This window comes from Carcharodon carcharias, chromosome 19 (genome assembly GCF_017639515.1).
Source record: "Carcharodon carcharias isolate sCarCar2 chromosome 19, sCarCar2.pri, whole genome shotgun sequence".
NCBI lineage: Eukaryota > Metazoa > Chordata > Chondrichthyes > Lamniformes > Lamnidae > Carcharodon > Carcharodon carcharias.
The window spans coordinates 105,221,924-105,247,701 of record NC_054485.1 but is presented as its reverse complement, the minus strand read 5'-3'; the positions used below and the strand labels follow the sequence as shown (position 1 = coordinate 105,247,701).

Genomic DNA, 25,778 nt, shown 5'->3' with positions numbered 1-25,778 from the left:
TAAATATCACCATCCAGCTTTGTCTGGGTCTGCTGAAATCTATGTTGTTTTACTGTTGCCTTGACGGAGGTGTAACTGGGAGTTAGATTAATTAGGGGAGCTAGGAGTTATCATAGTAGTAATTTGTAGACCTATGTATGTGCCTAAAATCATTTTTTTTTATTAATAAATGTTTAATTTAGTTTTGTAAAAAACCTCTAAGACTTGGTGGACTTATTTCTACTGAATTCAAGGCATGCATCTTGAAATAAAAAAACAAATTGCAAAACAGTTGTGGCAGCTGTTTCATAGAAACATAGAAAATAGGAGCAGGCCATTCTGCCCTTCGAGCCTGGTCCACCATTCATTATAATCATGGCTGATCATCCAACTCAATAGCCTGCTCCCGTTTTCTCCCCATATCCTTTGATCCCTTTCACCCCAAGAGCCATATCTAACTCCTTCTTGAAAACATATAATACTTTGGTCTCAACTACTTTCTGTGGTAACGAATTCCACAGGCTCACCACTCGCTGGGTGAAGAAATTTCTCCTCATCTCAGTCCTAAATGGTCTACCATGTATCTTCAGACTGTGGGTGACCCCTGGTTCTGGGCTCCCCCACCATCTGGAACATCCTTCCTGCATTTACCCTGTCTAGTCCTGTTAGAATTTTATAGCTTTCTATGAATCCCCCATAATCTTATGAACTCCAGCGAATATAACCCTCACCGACTCAATCTCACCTCATATGTCAGTCCAGCCATCCCAGGAATCAGTCTGGTAGACTTTCACTGCACTCCCTCGATAGCAAAAACATCCCTCCTCAGACAAGGAGACCAAAACGGCACACAATATTCCAGGTGTGGCCTCACCAAGGCCCTGTATAATTGCAGCAAGACATCCCTGCTCCTATACTTGAATCCTCTGGCTATGAAGGCCAACATACCATTTGCCTTCTTTACCGCCTGCTGCACCTGCATGCTTAAATTCAGCGACTGGTGTACAAGGATGCCCTGATCTCGTTGCACATTTCCCTCTCTCAATTTATAGCCATTCATGGTTTTTGCTACCAAAGTGGATAACCTCACACTTATCCACATTATACTGCATCTGCCATGCATTTGCCCACTCACTCAGCTTGTCCAAATCACACTGAAGCATTTCTGCATCCTCCTCACAGCTCACCCTCCCTCCCAGCTCACCCTCCCTCCCAGCTTTGTGTCATTTGCAAATTTGGAGATATTACATTTAGCTCCCTCATCTAAATCATTAATATATATTGTGAATAGCTGGGGTCCCAGCACCCATCCCTGCAGTACCCACTGGTCACTGTCTGCCATTCGGAAAAAGACCCATTTATTCCTATTCTTTGTTTCCTATCTGTCAACCAGTTTTCTATTCATCTCAATACACTACCCCCAATCCCATGCGCTTTAATTTTACACGCTAATCTCTTATGTGGGACTTTGTCAAAAGCCTTCTGAAAGTCCAAATAAACCGCATCCACCGGCTCCCCCTCACAACTATACTAGTTACATCCCCGAAAAATTCCAGTAGATTGTCAAGCATGATTTTCGTTTCGTAAATCCATGCTCTGCCACTGTTTTCCAAGTGCTTAGCTATCAAATCTTCTATAATGGACTCGAAAATTTTCCCCACTACCAACGTCAGGCTGACTGGTCGTAATTCCGTTTTCTCTCTACCTCCCTTTTTAAATAGTGGGGTTACATTAACTACCCTCCAACCTGTAGGAACAGTTCCAGGGTCTATAGAATCTCGGAAGATGACCACCAATGCATCCACTATTTCTAGGGCCACTTCCTTAAGTACTCTGGGATGTAGATTATTAGGCCCTGGGGATTCATCGGCCTTCAATCCCATCAATTTCTCCAACGCCATTTCCCTACTAATACTGATTTCTTTCAGTTCCTCCCTCTCACTAAACCCTGTGTTCCCCAACATTTCTGGTGTGTTATTTATGTCCTCCTTTGTGAAGACAGGACCAAAGTATATATTTATTTGGTCAGTCATTTCTTTGTTCCCCATTATAAATTCCCCTGTTTCAGACTGTAAAGGACCAATCTTTTTCTCTTCACACAATTACAGAAACTTTTAGTCAGTTTTTATGTTCCCTGCAAGCTTACTCTAGCACTCTATTTTCCCCTTCTTAATCAATCCCTTGGTCCTCCTTTACTGAATTCTAAAGTGCTCCCAATCCTCAGGTCTGTTGTTTTTTCTGGCCAATTTGTATGCCTCTTCCTTAGATCTAGATCTAATACTATCTCTAATTTCCTTTGTAAACCATGGTTTGGCCACCTTTCCTATGTTACTTCTGCGCCAGACAGGAATAAGCAATTGTCGCCGTTCACCCGTGTGCTCTGAATGTTTGCCATTGCCTATCCACCATCATCCTTTTAAGTAACGTTTCCCAATCCATCATAGCCAACTCGCATCTCATACCCTTGTAGTTTCCTTTATTAAGATTCAAGACCCTAGTCTCAGAATCAACCACGTCACTCTCCATCTTGATGAAGAATTCTATCATATTATAGTCGCTCATCCCCAAAGGGCCTTGCACAAATAGATTGCTAATTATTCCTTTCACATTACACAATACCCAGTCTAGAATGGTCTGTTCTCTAGTTGGTTCCTCAACGTATTGGTCCAGAGAAACATCCCGTATACACTCCAAGAATTCCTCCTCTACGGTATTGTTACTAATTTGATTTGCCCATCGATATGCAGATTAAAGTCACCCATAATTACAGATATTCCTTTACTGCATGCATCTCTAATTTCCTGTTCAACGCCATTTCCAACATCACCACTACAGTTTGTGGGGTCTATATACAACCCCCACTAACATTTTTTTCCCCTTAGTGTTTCTCAGCTCTATCGATAAAGATTCCACGTCATCGGAGCTAATATCTTTCCTCACTATTGCGTTAATTTCCTCTTTAACCAGCAATGCAACTCCACCATCTTTTCCTTTTTGTCTGTCCTTCCGAAATACTGAATACCCCTGGATGTTCAGTTCCCATCACTGGTCACCCTGCAGCCATGTCTCCGTAATCCCAACTATATCATAACTGTTTACATTTATTTGCGCGGTTAATTCATCCACGTTATTGCGAATGCTCCTCGTGTTAAGGCACAAAGCCTTAAGGCTTGTCTTTTTAACATTACTTGTCCTGTTCCCACTATTTTTCACTGAGGCCCTGTTTGACTCTTGCCCTTGATTTCTCTGCCTACTTTTCTGATTCCCCTGTCTTTTGTTCTTGTCCTTGATTCTCCCTCCTCTGACTCCTTGAATAGGTTCCCATCCCCTTGTCATTTTAGTTTAAACCCTCCCTAACTACTCTCACAAATATTCCTCCTAGGACATCAGTTCCAGTCCTGCTCAGGAGTAACCCGCCCAGTTTGTACTGGTCCCACCTCCCCCAGAAATGGTCCCAATGTCCCAGGAATCTGAAACCCTCCTCCTCACACCATATCTTCAGCCGTGTATTCATCCGATATATCCTGCTATTTCTACTCTCACTAGCACATGGCACTGGTAGTAATCCTGAGATCACTACCTTTGAGGTCCTACTTTTCAACTTACTTCATAACTCCCTATATTCTGCTTTTAGGACCTCATCCCTTTTTTTACCTATGTCATTTATACCAATGTGTATCACGACCACTGGCTGTCCACCCTCCCCCTTCAGAATGTCTTGTAGCCGCTCTGAGATATCCTTGACCCTAGCACCAGGGAGGCAACATACCATCCTAGAGTCTCATTTGCGGCCACAGAAACGCCAATCTATTCCCTTTACAATTGAATCCCCTATAACTATTGCAATCTCACACTTTTTACTCCTCCCCTATGCAGCAGAGCCAACTGTGGCGCAACGAGTTTGGCCGATACTGCTTTCCCCTGAGAGGCCATTCCCCCCAACAGCATCCAAAGCAGTATGTCTGTTTTGCAGGAGAATAACCACAGGAGATTCCTGCACTGTCTGCTTGGTCCTCTTGCTCTGCCTGGTGGTCACCCATTCCCTTCCTGCCTGTGGACTCTTAGCCGGCGTTGTGACCACCACTATATACATGCTATCCACGATGCTCTCCGCCTCACGGATGCTCCGCAGTGTCCCAAGCCGCCGCTCCAGCTCCGAAACCCGGGCTTCCAGGAGCTGCAGCTGGAGACACTTCCACACACATGCTGGTCCTGGGCACTGGAAATGTTCCTGGCTTCCCACATAGAGCAGGAGGGGCACACCACGGCTTTCAGCTCTCCTGCCATGACTTAGCTTTTTAAATTAAATTAAACCTTTTGAAAGATACTTAATATCAAATAATATCAATTACTCTAGGGCCCTCTTCCTTGCTCCTCACGGTTACAGAATATAGCCCTTACAAACGATGAACCACAAATGTTTCCCTCAGGGATTTGAGCAGCTCAGCATTTACCATCCACTGTGCCATAGCAGCCTAACACCTGTCACAGGCGAAATGCTAGAATCTATTAAGAAGGTAATTAAGAAGGTAATAGCAGGACATTTAGAAAACCATAATACAATAAGGTAGAATCAATATACTTCTGTGAAGTGCAATCATGTTTGACTAATTTATTAGACATACTTTGGGAAGCAACAATCAAGGTGGATAAAGGAGAACCTGTAGATGAGGTGTACTTACATTTCCAAAGGGCATTTGATTAGGTACCACAACAAAGTTTACTGCATAAAATAAGACCTCATGGTGTAGGCGGTAACATATTAGCATAGATAGAGGATTGATTAGTGAACAGGAAGCAGAGAGTAGGATAAATGATTAGTTTTGGATTGGAAAGCTGTTTCTAGTGGAGTGCCACAGGGATCAGGCCTCAATTACTTACAATCTACATCAATGACTAAGATGAAGGGGCCAAATGTATGGTGTCTAAATTTGCTGACGCCACAAAGGTCGGTAGGAAAGTAGGTTGTCAAGAGGACATAAGGAGTCTACAAAGGGATTTTGATGGATTAACTGAGTAAGCAAAAAGTCGGCATATGCAATAAAATGTGGGAAAATGTGAACTTGTCATCTTTGGCAGGAAGAATAGAAAAGCAGTATATTATTTGAATGAAGAGATACTGCAGAACTTCATGGTACAGAGGGATCTGGGGTTCTGGTACATGAATCATAACAGGTTAGTATGCAGGTACAGCAAGTGATTAGGAAGGCAAATGTAAAGCTGGTGGTTACTGCAAGGGGAATTTATTATAAAATTAGGGGACTGTTGCTACAGTTCTACAGGGCCTTCGACCACATTTAACTGTGTGTAATTTTGGTCTCCTTACATAAGAAAGAATATAATCGCATTAGCAGCAGTTCAGAAAATGTTCACTGGGATGAAGGAGGTTGAGCTGATTGGACCTATACCAATTGGAGTTTATATGAATGGGGTGATCTTATTGAAACATATAAGATCCAGAAGGGACTTGACAGTGTGGATGCTGGGAGGATGTGCGTGGGAGTCTAGAACTATGGGACACTTAAAAATAAGGGGTCTCCCATTTAAGACAGAGACGAGGACAATTTTTTTCTCTCAGAGGATTGTTAGTCTTTGGAATTCCCTTTCCCGGAGAACAGTGGAGGCTGGGCCATTGAATATGTCCAAGGCTCAGTTAGATTTTTGTTCTACTCCAGTTCTAAATCCAGTTATATTTTAGTTTAGTTTAATTTTCTTTAAAAAGAGTGCAGAGACTTCATTTTAAAAAGAATGGGGGCAGCAGGGAGACTTCATTCTTAAAAAGAGCATGGAGAGTAGGGAGACTTCATTTGAAAAAGAGCACGGAGTGAGGGGAGACTTCATTTTAAAAAGAGCACAGAGTGTGGGGAGACTTCATTTTAAAAAGAGCACAGAGTGAGGGGAGACTTCATTTTTAAAAAGAATGCAAAGAGCAGGGAGGCCTCATTTTAAAAAGAGCGCGGAGAGTGGGGAGACTTAATTTTAAAAAGAGTGTTGAGTACAGGGAGGCTTCATTTTAAAAAAAGCGCAGAGAGCGGGGAGATTTAATTTTAAAAAGAGCACGGAGGTTTCATTTAAAAAGAGTGGTGAGACTTCATTTAAAAAAGAGCACGGAGAACAGCTGATTGGCGAGTAGGAATGGTATTTCTAGTTTTTAAAGTAAAATTAATGTCTTTAATTTTTCTTTACGTCTTTAGTCTTTATTTTCTCTTCCTTAAAAATAATTTGTTATGTATAAGATTGATAGTGGTATAAAAGAAATTAATTACAATAAAGTGTAAAGAGTGTGGGATTCTTCAGGTATAAAGAGCAGAGATACTACAGTAATTAATTGTTTGCAGCTCAAGGAACTTTGGATCCAAGTTGAGGAGCTGGAGTCCGAGCTGCAGACATTGCGCTGCATCAGTGAGGGAGAATGTTACCTGGACACGTTGCTCAGGAGGTGGTCACACCACTCAGATTAGGTAATTCAAATTTGGTCTGTGATCAGGAACGGGAGAGTGTGACTGCAGGTGAGGCAGGTATAGGGACCCAGGAGCAACATTCGAGGAGCCTCAGACCCTGCAACTGTCCAACAGGTCTGAGGTTCTTGCAAGCTGTGTGGACGTGAGCAGGGACTGCAGACAGGATGAGCGAGCTGACCACTGCACCATGGTTCAGGGAGCCATACGAGTGGGAGGAGGAAATAGAAATGTAGTAGTGGTAGGGGACAGTATAATTAGGGGGATAGATACTGTTTTCTGCAGCCATGAGCATGCATCCCAGAGGCTGTGCTGTCTGCCAGGGTTAAGGAGATCTCCTCAGAGCTGGGGAGGAACTTGAAGTAGATGGGGAGGGATCCAGATGTCGTCATCCATTTTGGTACCAACGACATTGATAGAACTAGAAAGGAGGTCCTGCTGAAAGAATTTGAACAGTTTGGAGCTAAATTAAAAAGTAAAACCTCCAAAGTAATAATCTCAGGATTACTATTGGAGTCAGGGCAAACTGGCATAAGGTAAATAAAGTCAAGGAATTAAATGCGTGGAAGCAATGGATTTCAATTCATGGGGCACTGGTGGCAGCACTGGGGTAGAAGAGAGCTGTTCCAGTGGGGTAGACTTCACTTGAACCATGCCGGGGCCAGAGTCCTGGAAAATCGAATAATGAGCGCTGTAGAGAGCATTTTAAACTAAATAGAGGAGAGGAGGGAAAGCAAAACGATATGGCAGCGTTGCAGAGCAGCTATTTAGGTAATGATACCCAGAGAGTGACAGGAAGGGACAGAGTGTACAAATATTAAAAAAAGCAGCAGATAGGGTCAAAAGGGGAAAAATGATACAAAGACAAAATTAATAGCTCTTTACTTAAATGCACATAGTATTCAGAACAAAATAAATGAAATAACGGCACAAATAGAGGTTAATGGGTATGATCTTATAGCCATTACGGAGACATAGCTACAAGGAGATCAAAGCTGGGAACTAAATATTCAGGGGAATGTGACTTTTTGAAAGGGCAGGCAGGAAGGAGAGTGTGGTGGGGTAGCTTTGTTAGTACGAGATGGAATAAATACGATAGCAAGAAATGATCTTGGATTAAAGGATGGATGGAGGTAAGAAATGACAAGGGGAAGAAGGCACTTGCGGGAGTAGTCTATAGGCCCCAAAGCAACAGCTACATTGTAGGACAGAGAATAAATCAGGAGATAATGAGGGCATGTTAAAAAGGCAGTACATTAATCATGGGTGACTTTAATCTTCATGTAGACTGGGCGAATCAAATAAACAGAGGTAGCCACGAACAAGAATTCATAAGATGTATTTGAGATAGTGTCCTAAAACAATATGTTGTGGATCCAACCAGGGGTCAGGCTATTTTAGCTCTGGTAATGTGTAATGACGCAGGTTTAATAAATGATCTTAGAGTAAAAGATCCCCTAGGAAACAGTCGGAATTAGCATTCAATTTGAGAATGAGAAACTTGAGTCGGAAACAACTGTGCTAAACTTAAGTAAGGGTAATTACACAGGATTTAGGGCAGGGTTGGAGGAAGTGGACTGGGAAAGGAGTTTAGCAGAAAAGACAGTTGATGAACAATGGCAGACATTTAAGAAAATAGTTCATGATTCACAACAAAGATATATCCTAGTGAGGAAGAAGGATTCTAGGAAGGGGATGAACCAACCATGGTTAACCAAGGAAGTTAAGGATTTTGGCAAGAATTAGTGGTAAACCAGAGGATTGGGAAAGTTTTTAAAAACCAACAAAAGATGACCAAAAAAGTTATAAAGAGGGAGGAAATAAACCTTAAAGGTAAACTAGTAAGTAATATAAAAACAGACAGTAAGGGCTTCTTAAATATATAAAGGAAGGGAGAGGCCAAAGAGAACAAAGGCCCCTTACAGAATGAGGTTGGGGAAATAATAATGGGGAACCAGGGAATGACAGAGGAGTTGAATAAATACGTTGCATCAGTCTTCATGGTAGAAGACACCAATAACATTCCAAAAATACTAAATAGCCAAGGGACAAAAGGGAGGGAGAGGAAATAAATACAATAATCATCACTAGGGAAAAAGTACTAGGGAAACTAATGGGGCTAAAGGCCAGTAAGTCCTCTGGACCTGATAGGTTGCATCCTAGGGTATTAAAGAAAGTAGCTACAGAGATAGTGGATGCACTGGAAGTAATCTTTCAAGAATCCTAAGATTCTGGAAAAGTCCCAGAGGCTTAGAAAACTGCCAAGATAACACCCTTATTCAAAAAGGGAGGAAGAGAAAAAACAGGTCAGTTAGCTTAACATCCATCATTGGGAAAATGTTAGAATCTATTATAAAGGATGTAATAGCAGAGCATTTAGAAATGCATAATATAATCAGGCAGAGTCAACATGGCTTCATGAAGGGGAAATCATGCATGGCAAATTTATTAGAATTCTTTGAGGATGTAACAAGCAGGATAGACAAAGGGGAACCAGTAGATGTAATATATTTGGATTTCCAAAAGGCGTTCGATAAGGTACCGCACACAAGGCTAGTTAAAAAGACAAGAGCCATTGGTGTTGAGGGTAGTATTTTAGCATGGATAGAGGATTGGCTAATTAATAGAAGACAGAGAGTTGGGATAAGGGGAGCATTTTCAGGATGGCAACCTAGTGGAGTGCCACAGGAATCAGTGCTGGGCCACGATTATTTTCAATATATATTAATGACTTGGTTGAGGAAAGTGAATCGCCAAGTTTGCGGATGACACAAAAATGAAGGCAAGTGGTGGGGATGACACGAAGCCTCTACAGAGGGATATAGACAGGTTAAGTGAGTGGGCAAAAACTTGGCAGATGGAATATAATGTGGGAAAATGTGAGGTTATGCACTTTGGCAGGAAGAATAGAGGAGCGGAATATTACTTAAATGGAGAAAGACTGCAGAAAGCTGCAGCACAGAGGGATTTGGGAGTCCTCGTGCATGAATCCCAAAAAGCTAGCATACAAGTTCAGCAGGTAATAAGGAAGGCAAATGCAATGTTGGCCTTTATTTCAAAGGGAATGGAGTATAAAAATAGGGAAGTCTTGCTAAAACTATACAAGGCATTAGTTAGACCACACCTAGAATACTGTGAACACTTTTGATCCCTTTATCTAAGGAAAAATACATTGATAATAGAGGCTGTCCAGAGAAGGTTCACTAGGTTGATCCTGGGTATGGAGGGATTTTCTTATGAGAAGTTGAGTAGGTTGAGCCTGTACTCATTGGAGTTTAGAAGAATAAGAGGCGACCTCATTAAAACATAAAAGATTCTTAGAGCGTTTGACAGGGTAGATGCTGAGAGGTTGTTTCCCCTTGTGGGAATCTAGGACCAGAGGGCAGAATCTCAGAGTAACGGGTCACCCATTTAAGACAGAGATGAGGAGGAATTTCTTCTCTCAGAGGGTAGTCAATCTGTGGAGTTCTTTACTGCAGAGGGCTGTAGAGGCTTGATCATTAAGTATATTCAAGGCTGAGGCAGACAGATTTTTAATTAGTAAGGGAATCAAGGGTTATAGGGAAAAGGCAGGAAAGTGGAGTTGAGGATTATCAGATCAGCCATGATCTCATTGAGTGGAGAAGCAGACTCGATGGGCCAAATGGCCTACTTCTGCTCCTACGTATTATGGTCTTATCACACTCAAAGCTTCTCTGATGTTGCTCTACCTTTGGGGAAGTAGCATAATGTTACTTAACTAGTAATACAGAGAGCTGAACTAATGCCCCGGAGACATGTGGGCAGAGTTTTACAGCCCCGTCGCAACAGGGGTGAGGCTGTAAAATGCGGTGAGCCATTCAAAACTTCACTGACTTTGGTGGGATTGCAAAATCCCACTGGTGGAAGGGGCCATAAAATTCCACCCATGAACTCAAATCCCACATGACAGCTGGGGGAAACTTAATTTCAGTTAATCTGAAATGAAAGGATAGTCTCATTGATAATGACACCAAAACTACAGATTATTCTGCAGGAGAGGAAACCTGCCAGAACCAAAGCAAAGTGGTTGACTCTTAACTGCTCTCTGAAACTGCCTAACAAGGCTCTCAATTCTATCAAAATGCCGCAAAAAAACCACAATGGGTGTACCAACACCAATTAGACTACAGTGGTCCAAGAACACATCTCGCCAACTCCATTTCAAGGGCAATTAAGGATGAACAATAAATAGTAACCTGGCCAGCAATCTTCATTTCCCAAAAATGAATAAAAACAAATTATGTCTTCTTTATCCCCTTATAAGCCTGAGCCAGGTAATGTTTCTTTCTTCATTGGATTAGCAGTACATTGATTAAGAGATTCTACTCAAACAAACCTTAACTGTCATCACATTTTTCAATTGCAGTCTAATTTTTGAGTAATTAAAATCTCCTACAATTATAATTCAATTGCAATTTGTTGACAGATTTTGTCCTTAATTTCCATACATAAATTTCAGATTTGTAAACCTTTTTAACACAATAATGTTGGACTATTATTTGTGCTCCTACCTTGAATCATTTTATCTTCTTTTCGGTGGAGTATAACATCAGCAGCAATAGCCGTAACCACAAGGCCTGCAACCACCCAGAAAGTTATCAGCCAGGCGTTGATCACATTGACTTTAGGGAAGAATTCATCTAAGGTTAAAAAAAAACAGGGTCAGTATCAGTATTTTTTTCCATGGGATGCAAATGTTCCTTCCAAGGCCAGCATTTGTTGACCATCCCTAACTGCTCTAGAGAAGGTGGTGATGAGCAGTTGCGTCTTGTAGCTAGCACAGGTACACGCACAATGCTGTTAGGAAGGGAGTCCCAGGAATTTGATCTCGTGATAGTGAAGGAATGGTGATATAGTTTCAAGTCAAGGTGGTGTGTGGCTTGAAGAGGTATTTGCAGATGGTGGTTTTCCAGTGTGTCTGCTGCCCCTGTCCTTCTAATTGCTAGAGCTCATGTGTCTGTAAGGTGCTTTTGAAGGAGTCTAGGCGAGTTGCTGCATTGCATCTTGTAGATGGTACAGACTGTGTTCTGGCAGTGGAGGAAGTGAATGTTTAAGGTAGTAGATGGAGTGTGGATCAAGTGAGCTGCTTTGTCTTGGATGGTGCTGAGCCTCTTGAGTGTTGCTGGAGCTGCACTCAACCAGGCAAGTGGAGAGTATTCCTGTCCTGGTGGACAGGCTTTGGGGAGTCAAGAGGTGAGTTACTCACCACATAATTAGCAGTCTCTGACCTGATCTTGTAGCTACAGTATTTATACGACTGAGCCATTTAAGTTTCTGGTCAATGGTAACCCCAAGGTTTGGCTGGTGAGTGAGAGACGGTGGTAATGTCACAGAATTCTAAATCCAAAGACCAAGGGTAATGCTCTCGGGACATGAGTTCAATCCGACCATAGCAGCTGGTGGAATTTAAATTTAATTAATAAAATCTGGAATTGAAAATTAGTCTCAGTAATGGCAATCATGAAACTATCATCGATTGTCATAAAAGCCCACTTGGTTCATGAATGTCCTTTAGTGCAGGAAATCTGCTATCCTTACCTGGTCTGGCCCACAAGTGCCTCCAGAACCACAGTAATGTGGTTTACTCGTAACTGTCCTCTGAAATTGCCCATCAAGCCATTTAGCGCATGGGAAATTAGGGACGGGCAAAAAATGCTGGCCTGGTCAGTGATACCCACATCCCATGAAAAAACAAATAAATTCAGCAATGGTAATGTTGTTGAAAGGAAAGATGATTAGATTCTATCTTGTTGGAAATGGTCATTTCCTTGCACTGGTGCAATGGAGAGATTATTTGCCACTTATCAGCCAAAGCTTGAATGTTGTCCTGGTCTTGCTGCATATGGACATGGACTTCAGTATCTGAAGAGTCACAGCTGAACACTGTGCAATCATGAGCAAAACATCCCCACTTAGTACATTATGAGGAGGGAAAGTCATTGATGAAGCAGCTGAAGACGTTTGGGCCAGAGATACTACACTACGGAACTCCTGCAGTGTCACCCTGGGGCTGTGTTGTGATGTGGCAGGCAGACCAAATCAATGAGGGAAACTTGGTCACGCTAGCATAATGCTTTTGCAATATGTATTTATTACGAGAGGTGTGCACTGAATTCGAAGCAATAAGTTCTCAAGACCTTTAAAGATTTAAAAAATTAAATTTAAATTATTGTCAAAATAAAAGATTTCAAGCACATACTAAGACAATTACTATGATAATAACTTCTAAAATTCCAGATCAACCTGAGTCCCAGTTACACTCCCTTTAAGGCAACTGATGAAAATAGATTTTAGATTGAACATAGATGCAGCAAGTTAACACAATACCCTGGACTTTGGAATTCCAAATATCTTTTCACCAGCTTCAGTTTCGTTAGACAGCAGATTTATGCACAAATGCTGGAGGCTCCCTTAAGGCTTTTCATAAACTCTTGTTAAATCTTACATGGCCATCTCCTTTCACTCCCTTCATTTTCCTTTTATATATGTTTCTCTCTTTTTAATATGTAAATTCTATTGTTTCTTATGTCTTTGAAACTGTATTCCCCCCTCATAATATAACATTTTCATGTTGTCACTATATATTGTCAGTAACCTCGGGGAAAAATAAACACATTCCTTAGTCTTGCTTATCTGGCTAGTTGTAAACAGACTGAGATCCCTTTGAAATCCAAATAATCCCTTCATTTATCGAAAAATGTAAATTTCTTTCACACCTTACGTGCTAAGCCAGCATCCTTGTTTGCTCATAAGCATGTGAAGCACCGAGCTCCTTTTGATTATTTAAACTTGCAGTCGACTTGACTCCAAATGTAATTAAATCACACACACAGACCCAACTATACTTACCCCCATAAACCTACTTCACAATAAACCAGAAAAATATGATGAAAATTATTGTACTTTCATGATAGGCTGAGATGATTGGTCAGCAATAAACAGAGATTGTAGGATCACTTATCTATGTTCTATTGTGTGCTGCTTTGCTGTTTAACATGCTCGTAGTTCTGTGTTGTAGCTTCACCAGATTAACACCACGTCGACACCACATTTTTAGATATGTCTACTGCTGCTCCTGGCATTAGAACCTATCTAATTCACTCCCATTATAAAGTATGCTCACCATTCACGATTTTGCCATTTGCGAGATTTCACGCGAATGTAACCCACATGAACAACGGGATTTTACTGTACATTTCTGCTGCTGATGATGGCCCACAATGGTCATGGATGCCAATTTTTTGGCTGGTAGATCTGTTCTGAATCCCATATAGCATAACACAATGGAGGGAATTCTTAGTGTGAAGATGAATCTTCAGCTTCACAAGGATTGTGCAATGGTGACTTTTACTAATACAGTCATAGACAGATACATCTTTGATAGGTAAATTAGGGAAGGTGAGATCAGTGTTTTTCTCTTATCTTGGTTCCCTCACCATCTGCCACAGGCTCAGCCTGGCAAATATGTCCTTCAGGGCTCAGCCGGCTCAACATTTAATGTTGCTATTGAGCCACACGCAATGATGGACACAGAAGAATCCATCCAGAGTAAATTCTGTTCCCTTTCTACCCTCCATGCACCTTCCAAGTGGTGTTCAACATAGTGTCAAGGGCAGAGTTTATTGGTTTTATTCTTGTTCATGATCAAAGTGTTGTAATGTGTAAGATGCGTGTGTTTTCTTATCTTCAGGTTTTCTAATACAGTCCCCATTTTTAAAAATTCATTTACAGGATGAGGGCATCTCTGGCTAGGCCAGCATTTATTGTCCATCCCTAATTACCCTCGAGAAAGTGGTGGTGAGCTACCTTCTTGAACCACTGCAGTCCCCCTGGTGTATGTACACCAAAGTGCTGTTAGAGAGGGAGATCCAGGATTTTGATCCAGTAACAATGAAGGAACGGCGGTATATTTCCAAGTCAGAATGGTGAGTGGCTTGGACAGGAGCTTCCAGGTGATGGCATTCCCATCTATCTGCTGCCCTTGTCCTTCCAGATGGTAATGGTCATGGGTTTGGAAGGTGCTGCCTAAGGAGGTTGGTGAGTTTCTGCAATGCATCTTGTAGATGGGACACACTACTGCTACTGTTCATCAGTGGTGGAGGGAGTGAATATTTGCAGAAGGGGTGCCAAACACTCAAGCTTCATGAGTGTTGTTAGAGCTGCACTCATCCAGGAAAGTGGAGAGTATTCCATCACACTCCTGACTTGTGCCTTGTAGATAGTGAAAAGGCTTTGGGGAGTCAGGAGGGGAGTTAGATATTTGAACCTAAGACACGACCCTTGCGTCGTGCAACTAAGATGATTGACCTCCAACAACCACAACCATCTTCCTTTGCACTAGGTATGACGCCAACCAACGAAGAATTTTCCCCCGATTCCTATTAACTCCAGTTTTGCCAGGGCTCCTGGATGCCACACTCAGTCAAATGCTGTCTTGATGTCAAGAGCAGTCAATCTCACCTTATCTTAGATGGTTCCAGCAGCAAGCTTTTGTGAACTTCAAAATAAAGATGATTATTTATTATTGCACACTTGCCCTTGTTTTCTTAAAACAAGATCTCTCACACAAACTATCACACAGAAAGATTAGATACAGATGAAAAAAATGATTACAATTGGGATTCATTTCAGTCTCTTCCACAGCAGATTTGTAGTTTCTTAGATGAATTGATGCCTTAGCCGGTGAGGGTGGGTGGGGGAAGCTCTTGTAAAAGCTGAGGATTCTCAGTAAGTGAAAGGCTCTTTGTAATTTAATTACCAGGAGGTATTATCTCAGGTGATCATGAGGTTGGAACAGGCTGGGGAAGGAAAGAGTCCTCCCACTTTCAAGGTATTGTTGTTTACTTCCTTGGCTGCTAAGTTGGCTTGCAACTGGTTTGGTGGTTTTCAGCTGGTACTTTTGATGGTATCTTTTTCTGAACAGCTTCTACTGTTATATTTTAAAAGCAGGTAACAAATATGGCTGCATTACCCATGTGACCTGTTACAAGTCCAAAGTCCTTTTCCAAATAACGTGGTGTGCAGGCCAATAAACATCCCATGTTCTTGCTTTTCACACCCTGAGGGTTTCAAGCAGCCAGGATCATTATGTTTGGGATGAGAAGCCATCACAATACAATGAAATGTCAATGAGATCCATTTCTTATTTGTCTAACATCCATTGAGTTTTGATGTCTCTCTTGTTCATGGGGAAGCAGGAAGATGAGTTGACTGATATCTTATAGTCTTTTCTCGTGACGGTGCATTCTTAACAAAGGGATTTGTGAATTTCACAAGTGGCTGTGATTCTCCATAATTTAATTAGGTATTTGCTTGAATCTCAGGGCTGTCTGGAGCTGAATACCACCAATGTACATGATATGCTAGGGCTACCTTAAGCAGCTTTTGGTATTCACTTTTTAAAATATAGTTTTAAAATTTGTTATTTCTTCATGTCTGCACTAGGCATGATAATAGAGTACTACTCATTCATTAACAAAGGGAGGATAGTAGGTGGTAAACAGCAGAAGATGCCCTTACCTATGCTTGACCTAAGAACATGAGAGTTCATGAGTTCTACAGTCAATGTTGAGGACTCCCAGAGCAATTCCCTTCCAACTGTGTATCACAGCAATGGTGACGGAGGCGCCTGGGACTGGCTGTAAGGTATAGAATTAATGAGTATGACCATGTCAGGCTGTTGCTCATCTAGTCTTTGGGTTAGCTCTCCCAATTGTTATATGAATCCCCAGGTAAGCAGGACTTTGCAGGATTGACTGAGCAAGATATGCCTTTTGTCATTTTTAGAATTTAGCTCGATATTGGGTGCTCTGTCCTGATTCATTCCATTCCAACTTTTCAGTAGTTGTTCAGTACAACTGAGTGGATTGCTAGGTCATTTCAGAATGCAGTTAAGAGTCAACCACATTTAATGGGTCTGGAGTCACGGGTGTAGGCCAGACTGTGAATTCTCTAATTGTTTTCAAAAAAACCACTCTGTAACAAGCACTTTGTTGTCACACTTCTACCACCTGGAAAGAAAAGGGCATGAGAATACCACAACCTGCAAGATCCCATGCAGGCCATGCACCATCCTGATTTCAAACTAAATTGCCATTCCTTCACTGTCACTGGTTCAAGATCCTGGAACTCCTTCGCTAACAGCACTGTGGGTTAATCGACCCTACAGGTACTGCAGCAGTTCAAGAAGGCAGCACACCACCACCTTCTCAAGGGCAATAGTGCTGGGCTAGCCAGCAACGCATGAACATATCCCATGAATGGATATTAAAAAATGCACACAAATTTCAGGAATCATGAGCTACAGGAGGTGGGATAACAGACATTCAGCCAATAACTGAAGAGGGGTTTGGGGGTTGCGGGGGGAGACAATTGGGATACTAGGATCATACTCAGCTGTGACAACAGGGGAAAGAATCATGAGGGGTCCTTGTCCCACATTTGCTTTGTTCAAAATAAGTAGTAATGTTCAGGTATTTGTCCGAAGATCTCAGTCCTCCCATGAAAAGGCTGATAGCAGCAGATTTGCTGCAAAAGTCACTACAAAGTCTTTCTGAAAATATGCAGCAAATGGTTGGCCTGGCAGCAGAATCCAAGACCCTGCCTGCAGCAACATCAGAGAAGGCTTCTCAACAACCCAGAATGGCCTTTAGTGAGTGGCAGCTATCAAAAATCTGCATATGTCCCAGAGAACACAGAGGCTTAGACATTACTTTCAATGTGCAGGAGTTGACTGGCCTGATATAAATGATAAAATGAAAAAAATTATAGAATGATAAAAATGGAGATGGCAATAAGCTGAATGTCTAAGATCTCCAATACACCACATTGTAAGATCAAGATACTTTGCAAGTTTAGGATTCTTTCTCAAAGGGATTAAGTAATATTATTAATCCTATTAGGTCCATTTTCCTGCAACTCAATGGCAACAACCTCCTGATTCCATGCCTAATGGGAAAACAGGATATGGCTCTGAGGATTATACACTCCTTCAGAGCAGCAGCTCCAGAGTACTCTCTGCTCAGTCCTCTCAGATGTGTTCATTGGTAGAAGAAAATCAGCAGTTCATAGCTTAATGGGTATCTTGGAGGCAAAATTACCTGGAAAAACTCAGCAGGTCTGGCAGCATCGGCGGAGAAGAAAAGAGTTGACGTTTTGAGTCCTCATGACCCTTCAACAGAACTGAGTTCTGTTGAAGGGTCATTAGGACTCGAAACGTCAACTCTTTACTTCTCCGCCGATGCTGCCAGACCTGCTGAGTTTTTCCAGGTAATTCTGTTTTTGTTTTGGATTTCCAGCATCCACAGTTTTTTTGTTTTTATCTTGGAGGCAGTGTAGTTCCCATGTGCCTGTTACCCTCAGTGATGGAAGCTGCAGGTTTAGCAGCTAATGCAGCAATGGTATTGCACTGGAAGGAGGAGACGTTGAACGTGTTGAATGGGGTGTCAATCAAACAGGCTGCCTTGTCTTGGATGTTACTGACTTCTTAAGTGCTGTGGCTGCTGCACCTATACAGGCATGAAGACACGTTCCTGCCTTGTGTCGTGTAGGTGATAGACTGTGGGAAATCAGAAGATTCGGCATTTTCTGCAGAATACCCAGCCTCTGGGCTGCTCTACTAGCCACAGTATTTATGTGGCTAATCCTATTGAGTTTCTGACAAATAGTGATCCCTAGAATGCTGATAGGGGGGATTTGTCAAAGGCAATGCCATTCAATATCAAGTGAAGGCGCTTTTCTCTTGCTGGAGATGGTCATTGTCTGGAAGCAGCAAGTGACATTTGCATCACAGATCAGTCCAACCTGGATATTTCACACTTATGCTTAGTGCAGGTATGGACTGTTACATTATCTGAAGAATTGCAAATTGCAACAGAACACTACATAATCACCAGAAAAGAGCTCCACCTTTGACATTATGATGCCAGTAAGGTCATTGATGAAGCAGATGCAGATAGTTAAAACAAACATGTTGCCCTGAGGAACTGCTGCAGCGATGACCTGCGGCTAAGTTGACTGATCATCAACAACCACAATTTCTTCCTTTGTGTCAGCTACTCACAGAGTAAGTACGGCGCAGAAGAAGGTCGTTTGGCTCATCATGTCTGCACTAGCTCTCTGAATGAGCATTTCACCTCGTGTTATTCTCCTGCCTTCTGATTGTAACCCTTCACATTGTTTCTTTTCAAATAATCATCTAATTCTCTCTTGAATACCTCGATTGAGCCTACCTCCAGCACACTCTCAATTACTGCATTCCAGGTCTTAATCACTCGCTGTGTAAGAAAATGTTTTTTCATATCGCTTTCCCTTTTTGCCAATTACCTTAAATCTGTGCCCTCTCATTCTCAATCCTTTCACAAATGGGAACAATTTCCCCAGTGTCTACTCTGTCCAGGCCTCTCATGATTTTTAATACTTCTATCAAATTTCCCCTCAGCCTTATTTTCTCTTTGGAAAAGAGAACCCAACTTCTCTAATCCATTTTCATAACTGAAGTTTCTCATCACTGGAACCATTTTCGTAGGCCTCTTCTGCACTCTCTCCAATGCCTTCACACCCTTCCAAAATGTGGCACCCAGAACTGTATGCAATACTCCAGCTGTCTACCTAGTGTCTTGTACAAGTTCAACATAATCTCCTTGCTCTTATGTTCTATGCCCCATGAATAAAACCTAGGATATTGCATGCTTTATTAATTGCTCTCTTATCCTGTCCTGCAACCTTTAATGACTTATGCACATATACACCCAAGTCCCTGTGTTCCTGCGCCCATTTTAGAGCACTGTTGCTCCACGTTCTTCTGACCAAAATGTATCACCTCAAAGTTCTCCACATGGAACTTCATCTGCCACCTATCCACCCATTTCACTAATTTGTCTATGTACTTTTGAAGTTCCACACTGCCCTCCTCACAGTTTACAATGCTTCCAAGTTTGGTATCATCTCCAAATTTTGAAATTGTTCCCTGTACACCAGGGCCTAGACTATTCATGTCTATCAGGAAAGCAAGGGTCTTGACACTGGCCCTTGGGGAACTCCACTACAAACCATCTTCCAGACCAAGGAACATCCATTAACCATTATTCTCTGTTTCCTGTCACTCAGCCAATTCCGTATCCATGGTGCTACAATCCCTTTTAATCCATGGGCTATAACTTTGTTCACAGGTCTATTGTGCAGCACTGCATCAAATGCCTTTTGGAAGTCTATGTACACCACATCAACAGCATTGCCCTCATCAACCCTCTCTGTTACCTCATTGAAAAAGTCCCAATGGATTAATTAAACACGATTTTCCCTTAAGAAATCCATGCTGGTTTTCCTTAATTAACTCACATTTGTCTTTATGATTATTAATTCTGTCCCAAATTATAGTTTCTAGAAGTTTCCCCACCAACGAAGATAAATTGACTAGCCTGTAGTTGCTGGGCTTATCCTTACACCCTTCTTTGAACAAGGGTGTAACATTTGCAATTCTTCAGTGCTCTGGCACCACCCCTTAGTCTAAAGAAGACTGAAAACTTATGTCCAGTACCTCTGCAATTTCCACTCTCACTTCCCTCAGTATCCTTGGATGTGCCTCATCCAGTCCATGTGCCTTGTCAATTTTAAATACAGACAGCCTATCCAATACCTCCTTATTGTGAATTTCAAACCCTTCTAGTCACTGAATTTCCTCTTCTTTCACCAGGGCCTGGGTAGCATCCTCATCCTTGGTAAAGACAGATGCAAATTATTCATTAATACCTCACCCCTGCCCCCTGCCTCCATGTGTAAATATCCTTTTTGGTGCCTACTTCCTAGGCCTTATTCCTCCTTTTTCAAACCTTTCACTATTTATATGCTTACACAAGGCTTTGGGGTTCGCTTTTATGTTAGCTGCCAGTCTCTTTTCATACTCCCTCTTTGCCACTCATATTTGCCTTTTCACCTCATATACGAACCTTCTGGATCCAGCCTGGTTCTCAATTGTATTTTCTACCGGACAGTCAAAAGCACACTTTTTCTTCTTTATCTTCACTTCTACCTACTTTGTCATCCAGGGAGTTCTGGATTTGTTTGCCCTACTCCCTTTTGAGGGACTATACCTTGACTGTGCTGAATCTTCTTTCTTTGAAGGTAGCCAATTATTCAGCTACTGTTTTTCCTGCCAACCTTTGGCTCCAATGTATTTGGTCCAGATCCATTCATACCCATTGATATTGGATTTCCCCCAGTTTATTATCCTTACTCAGGATTGTTCACTGTCTTTTTCCATAGTCATCCTAACCTTTATGATACAATGTTCACAGTCCCCTAAAAGTCTGCCCACTGACACTTGGTCTACTTGGATCACCTCATTCACAAGAACCAGGTCCAGTAGTGCCTTCTTTCTCATTGTAGTGGACACATACTGCTATAGAAAATTCTCCTGAATACAATCTAGGAACTCTTGCCCTTCTCTGCCCTTTACACCACCACTATCCCAGTCCATATTCAGATAATTAAAGTTCCCCCGTTATAACTACTCTATAATTTTTGCACCCCTCTGTAGTTTCTCTGCAGATTTGTCCCTCTACATCCTTCACACTATTTGAGGCTTACTGACTACACCGAGCAATGTAATTGCACCTTTTTTGCTCCTTAGCTCCAACCAAATAAATTCTGTCCTTGAGCCCTCTGGGATGTCCTCTTTCTCCAGCACTGCAATGTTCCTTAATCAATGCTGCTACCCCTCCTCCTTTTCTTCCTTTGCTAGCTTTCCTGAACACCTTGTATCCAGAAATGCTTAACACCAAGTCCTAATAAAGCCGCAACATCATAATTCCACATGGCAACCTGTACCTGTAACTCACCAATCTTATTTATCATGCTCCGTGATTCACATCCATGCACTGTAACCTTGATTTAGACTCTATTACTTTCTCCCTTACTTTGGCTCCACCTGTTAACTTACTATACTCTATTCTAGTGCTATCTGCCTCTCCCAGTATTTTGTGCGCTTTGGTATTCCTCTCTGATGCTTTTTCCCAGTTCCCATGCCAAGTTAGTTTAAACCCTCCCCAACAGCACTAGCAAAACATTATACAGGATGTGCACTTTCGAGGTTAGAGCAGCTCTGCCATTCCTTTATTAATTAATTAACCTTTCTACTGCCAAAAAATCTTACCAATACTAATACACCTTACTATTACTGATAAATCCTACTAATTTTAACACATGTATCAATTGTAATAAAGCTTACTTCAAAATAAAAGATAATACTCATGAAGAGGGCATTCCCACCAATCCTGCAACTACCACATAGGCCAGTTGAAGAGGAGAAACTATAATCCCCAACCACATAGCGACCAGAGAGACTCAGGCTTCCTTTACAGGTTTTATTCAAGCATATGCAAGGGAGCCGCAATTATTCCTAAGAATGAAGACCCAGCTCCCAGATTGATTACATTTCACTACTTTTGTACTTTTTCTTATCATAACACATTTGAGTACATTTGAATATATCCAATCGGTAACCTACACATAGGTACCATTTTAAAACTATCCTTTTGAGTACATAAAAATGTGATTTTGCGAACCAATTATTCTAAAAGTTGTATACATAATTATATTATCCAATCAAAATTAAAACACATACTAAAGACCTTGGCTCACAACTCAAGACTGCTGTTGTTTCATCAAAGACCCCTCTGTCCATTGTATGTTTTCCCATATCTAAACTAAAACCATCTGCCTTGTCCTTATCTGAGACAGAAGTATATATAAACTAACTTTATGTTATGTTTTATCTCCAGTCCAGCTCTCAAGGCTTCATCGCATCGTTGCACCACTTGAACGGCTCTGCCTGTGGCTGGACATTAGCTCATCTCTTGAAACTGTGTAAATCACACAAACTCAAAGCCCCTTTGTGTGCAATATACATCTGCTTACCCTCAGCTGTCATTAGGTTTAACATTCATGGCTGCTTGGAGATTTTAAGTGCTCTTCAGTAAATTCTTACAGTGTTCTCATTTAGCAATTTTAATTGTCCCCTAACACTCACCAGCTACTCACTTGTTCCTTATTACTTAATAATTTTATCATTTTTCATCTTCCAATTGTTGAGTCTCAGTCTCTAAGCAGAAATATTCACCAGCCAATCAATTTGGGTTTGCTGTGATGTCACACCACGATATCCTAACTCGACTTTGACTTCAGCAGCAGTGGCAGCAGATAGCCACTTTGTTCTTAGGACTCTCACCGCTTCTCATGTGGTTTTTATAGCCTCTCTGCTCTCAGAGCTCACGCTGTTTCTCATGCACTTTTTAATAGCCTCTCTGCTCTCAGAAGTCTTGCTGCTTCTTGCACTGTTTTCAGTTCCTCTCTGCTCTCAGAACTCTCATTTTTCACATTGTTGTTATAGCCTTTCTGCTCTCCAAATGAATAAACATTTGGATCTCACAATAATACTCAGCCATGCAAAGCCAGAATATCCAGCATTTGGAATAAAGGAACATCAAAAAATAGGAACAGGAGTAGGCCATTCGGCCACTCAAGTCGGCTCCGCCATTCAACCAGATCATGGCTTATCTTCTACTTCAGCATCATTTTCCTGCACATCCTCATATCCTTTGATATATTTAACATGTAGAAATCTATCAATCTCTGCCTTGAATATACTCAGTGACTGAGCCTCCACAGCCCTCTGGGGTCGAGAAGTCCAAAGATTCACCACCCTCTGAATGAAGGAATAATCATTTAAGTCCTAAAAGGTTGGCCTTTTATTCTGAAGCTATATCCCCCTGGTCCTAGCCCCCGCTCCCACAGCTGGAGGAAACATCCTTCCTGCATCTACCCTGTTGAGCCTTGTAAGAATTTTGTACACTTCAATGAGATTACATCTCATTCTTCTAAACCATAGAGTCTCCTCAATCCTCATAGGAAAATCCCACCATCCCAGGAATCAGTCTGGTGAACATTTGTTGCACTTGCTCTTATGGCAAGTAAATTCCTCCTTAGATAAGGAGACCAAAACTGTACATAATACTCCAGATAAAGTCTCACCAAGGTTCTACACAGTTGCAGCAAGACATTTTTTATTCCTGTGCTGAAATTCTCTTGCAATAAAGGCCAACATACCATTTGTCTTCCTAACTGCTGGCTACACCTGTGTGTTAACTTTCAGCAACTTATGAATAAGGACACCCGGGTCCCTTTGAATATTAACACTTCCCAATCTCTCACCATTTAAGAAATATTCTGCAATTCTGCTTTTCCTACAAGTGGATAATTTCACATTTTTCCACATTAAATTCTATCTGCCATGTTCTTGCCCACTCACTTTGCATATCTAAATCCCCTTGAAGCCTCTTTGCACCCCCTCACAACTTACATTCCAATCTAGTTTGTGTCATCAGTAAACTTAAAAATTTTACATTTGGTTCCCACATCTAAATCATTGATATAGATTGTGAATAGCTGGGCACAAACACTGATTCCTGCCAACCTGAGAATAAACCATTTATTCCTGCTCTCCGTTTTTTGTCCTTTAACCAATTCTCAATCCATGCCAGTATATTACCCGCAATCTCATGTGTTCTAATTTTTCTTACTAACCTTTGTGTTAAGGCCTTATTGAAAGCCTTCTGAAAATCCAAATATACCGCATCCACTGGTTCTCCCTTATTTATTCCACTAGTTACATCCTCAAAAAACTGCAACAGGTTTGTTAAATATGATTTCCCTTTCATAAATTCATGTTGACTCTGTCTAATCTTACCAATATTATCGGTGTCCAGTTATCACATCCTTTAAAGCAGATTTTAGCATTTTCCCCACTACAGATGTCAGGCTTACAAGTCTGTAGATCCCCATTTTCTCTCTGCCTCCTTTCTTAAATTTGCTACCTTCCATTCTATGGGAACCATTCCAGAATCTACAGAATTTTGGAAGATGTATCCACTTACCTCTACAGCCACCTCTTTCAATACTCTAGGATGTCAATCATCAGGTCCAGGTCTCAGCCCCAATAATTTCTCCAGTATTACTTATTTACTAATACTAATTTCTTCCAGTTCCTCATTCTTGCTTGTCCCTTGGTTCTCTAGTATTTCTGGGAGGTTTTTTGTATCCATTTCCTTATTCCCCATTATAAATTCTCCTGCCTTTACCTGTAATGGGTATTTGTCTATGCTAACGTTTTCCTTTTTAATGTACCTATAAAATCTTTTACAGTATATTTTTATGTTTCTCACCAGTTTACTTTCATAACCTATTTTCTCTTTCCTTATCAGTTTCTTGGTCGTCCTTTGCTGAATTCTAAAGTGCTCCCAATCCTCAAGCTTACTACTTTTTTGGTAACTTTATAAGCCTCTTCCTTTGATCTAATACAATCTTTAACTTCTCTTGTTAGCCATGGTAGGATCACCCTTCCTGATGGGTTTTTGTGCCTCAAAGGAATGTAAATTTGTTGTAAACCATTCTTTAAATCCTTGCCATTGCCTGTCTACCATCATACCTTTTAACGTAGTTTCCCAATCTACCACAGTCAATTTGCCCCTCATACCTTCATTGTTTCCTTTGTTCAGATTTAAGACCGTAGTTTCAGATTGAACTACATCACTTTCAAACTTCATGAAAAATTCTATTATATTATGTCACTCTTCCCCATGGATTCCTTTACAGCGAAATTATTGATTGGCCCTTTCTCATTGCACAAAACTAGATCTAAAATAGTCCATTCTCTAGTTTGTTCCTCAACACGCTGTTCTGGAAAACCATCATATATATTCCAGGAATTCATCATCCACAGCATTAGTGCTAATTAGGCTTACCCAGTCTATAGATAGATTGTAGTCCCCCATGATTACTGGACTACGCTTGTTACATGCACCTCTAATTTCCTAATTTATACCATGGCCTACATTACCATTACTGTTTGGTGACCAGTAAACAATTCCTAACAATATTTGGGCCCTTTGTTTTTTTTTAGATCCACCCAAATTGATTCCACATCTTGATCTTCCACTCTAAGATCCTCTCTCACTAATATACTGATCTCATCCTTTATTAACAGCACCACCCACCTCCTTTAATTTTTTGACTATCTTTCCTAAATGTCAAATACCCTTGAACATTCAGTTCCCAGCACTGGTCACTTTGTAGCCATGTCTCTGTAATGGCAATTAGATCATACCTGTTTACCTCTATTTGTGCCGTCAATTCACCGACCTTGTTGCAACTGGGTGAGCATTCAGATAGAATGCCTTTAATTTTGTCAATTATTTTTACAAACTCTAGCCTTATCTGCTGGTGCACTCTTATACGTTCTGTCCCTTCCTGCCACACTCTCATTGT

General features: G+C 41.3%; 1 protein-coding gene across 1 annotated transcript in view; it reads right to left on the bottom strand.

Annotated features, from left to right (window-relative positions):
• The window catches only part of LOC121291733 (butyrophilin subfamily 1 member A1-like), an 81,558-nt gene that overhangs the window by 38,687 nt on the left and 17,093 nt on the right, over positions 1 to 25,778 (bottom strand). The window contains exon 7 of the mRNA XM_041213238.1: positions 10,970 to 11,098. Within this exon, the coding sequence (XP_041069172.1) occupies positions 10,970 to 11,098 (129 nt within the window). The remainder of the gene's footprint in view (positions 1 to 10,969; positions 11,099 to 25,778) is intronic.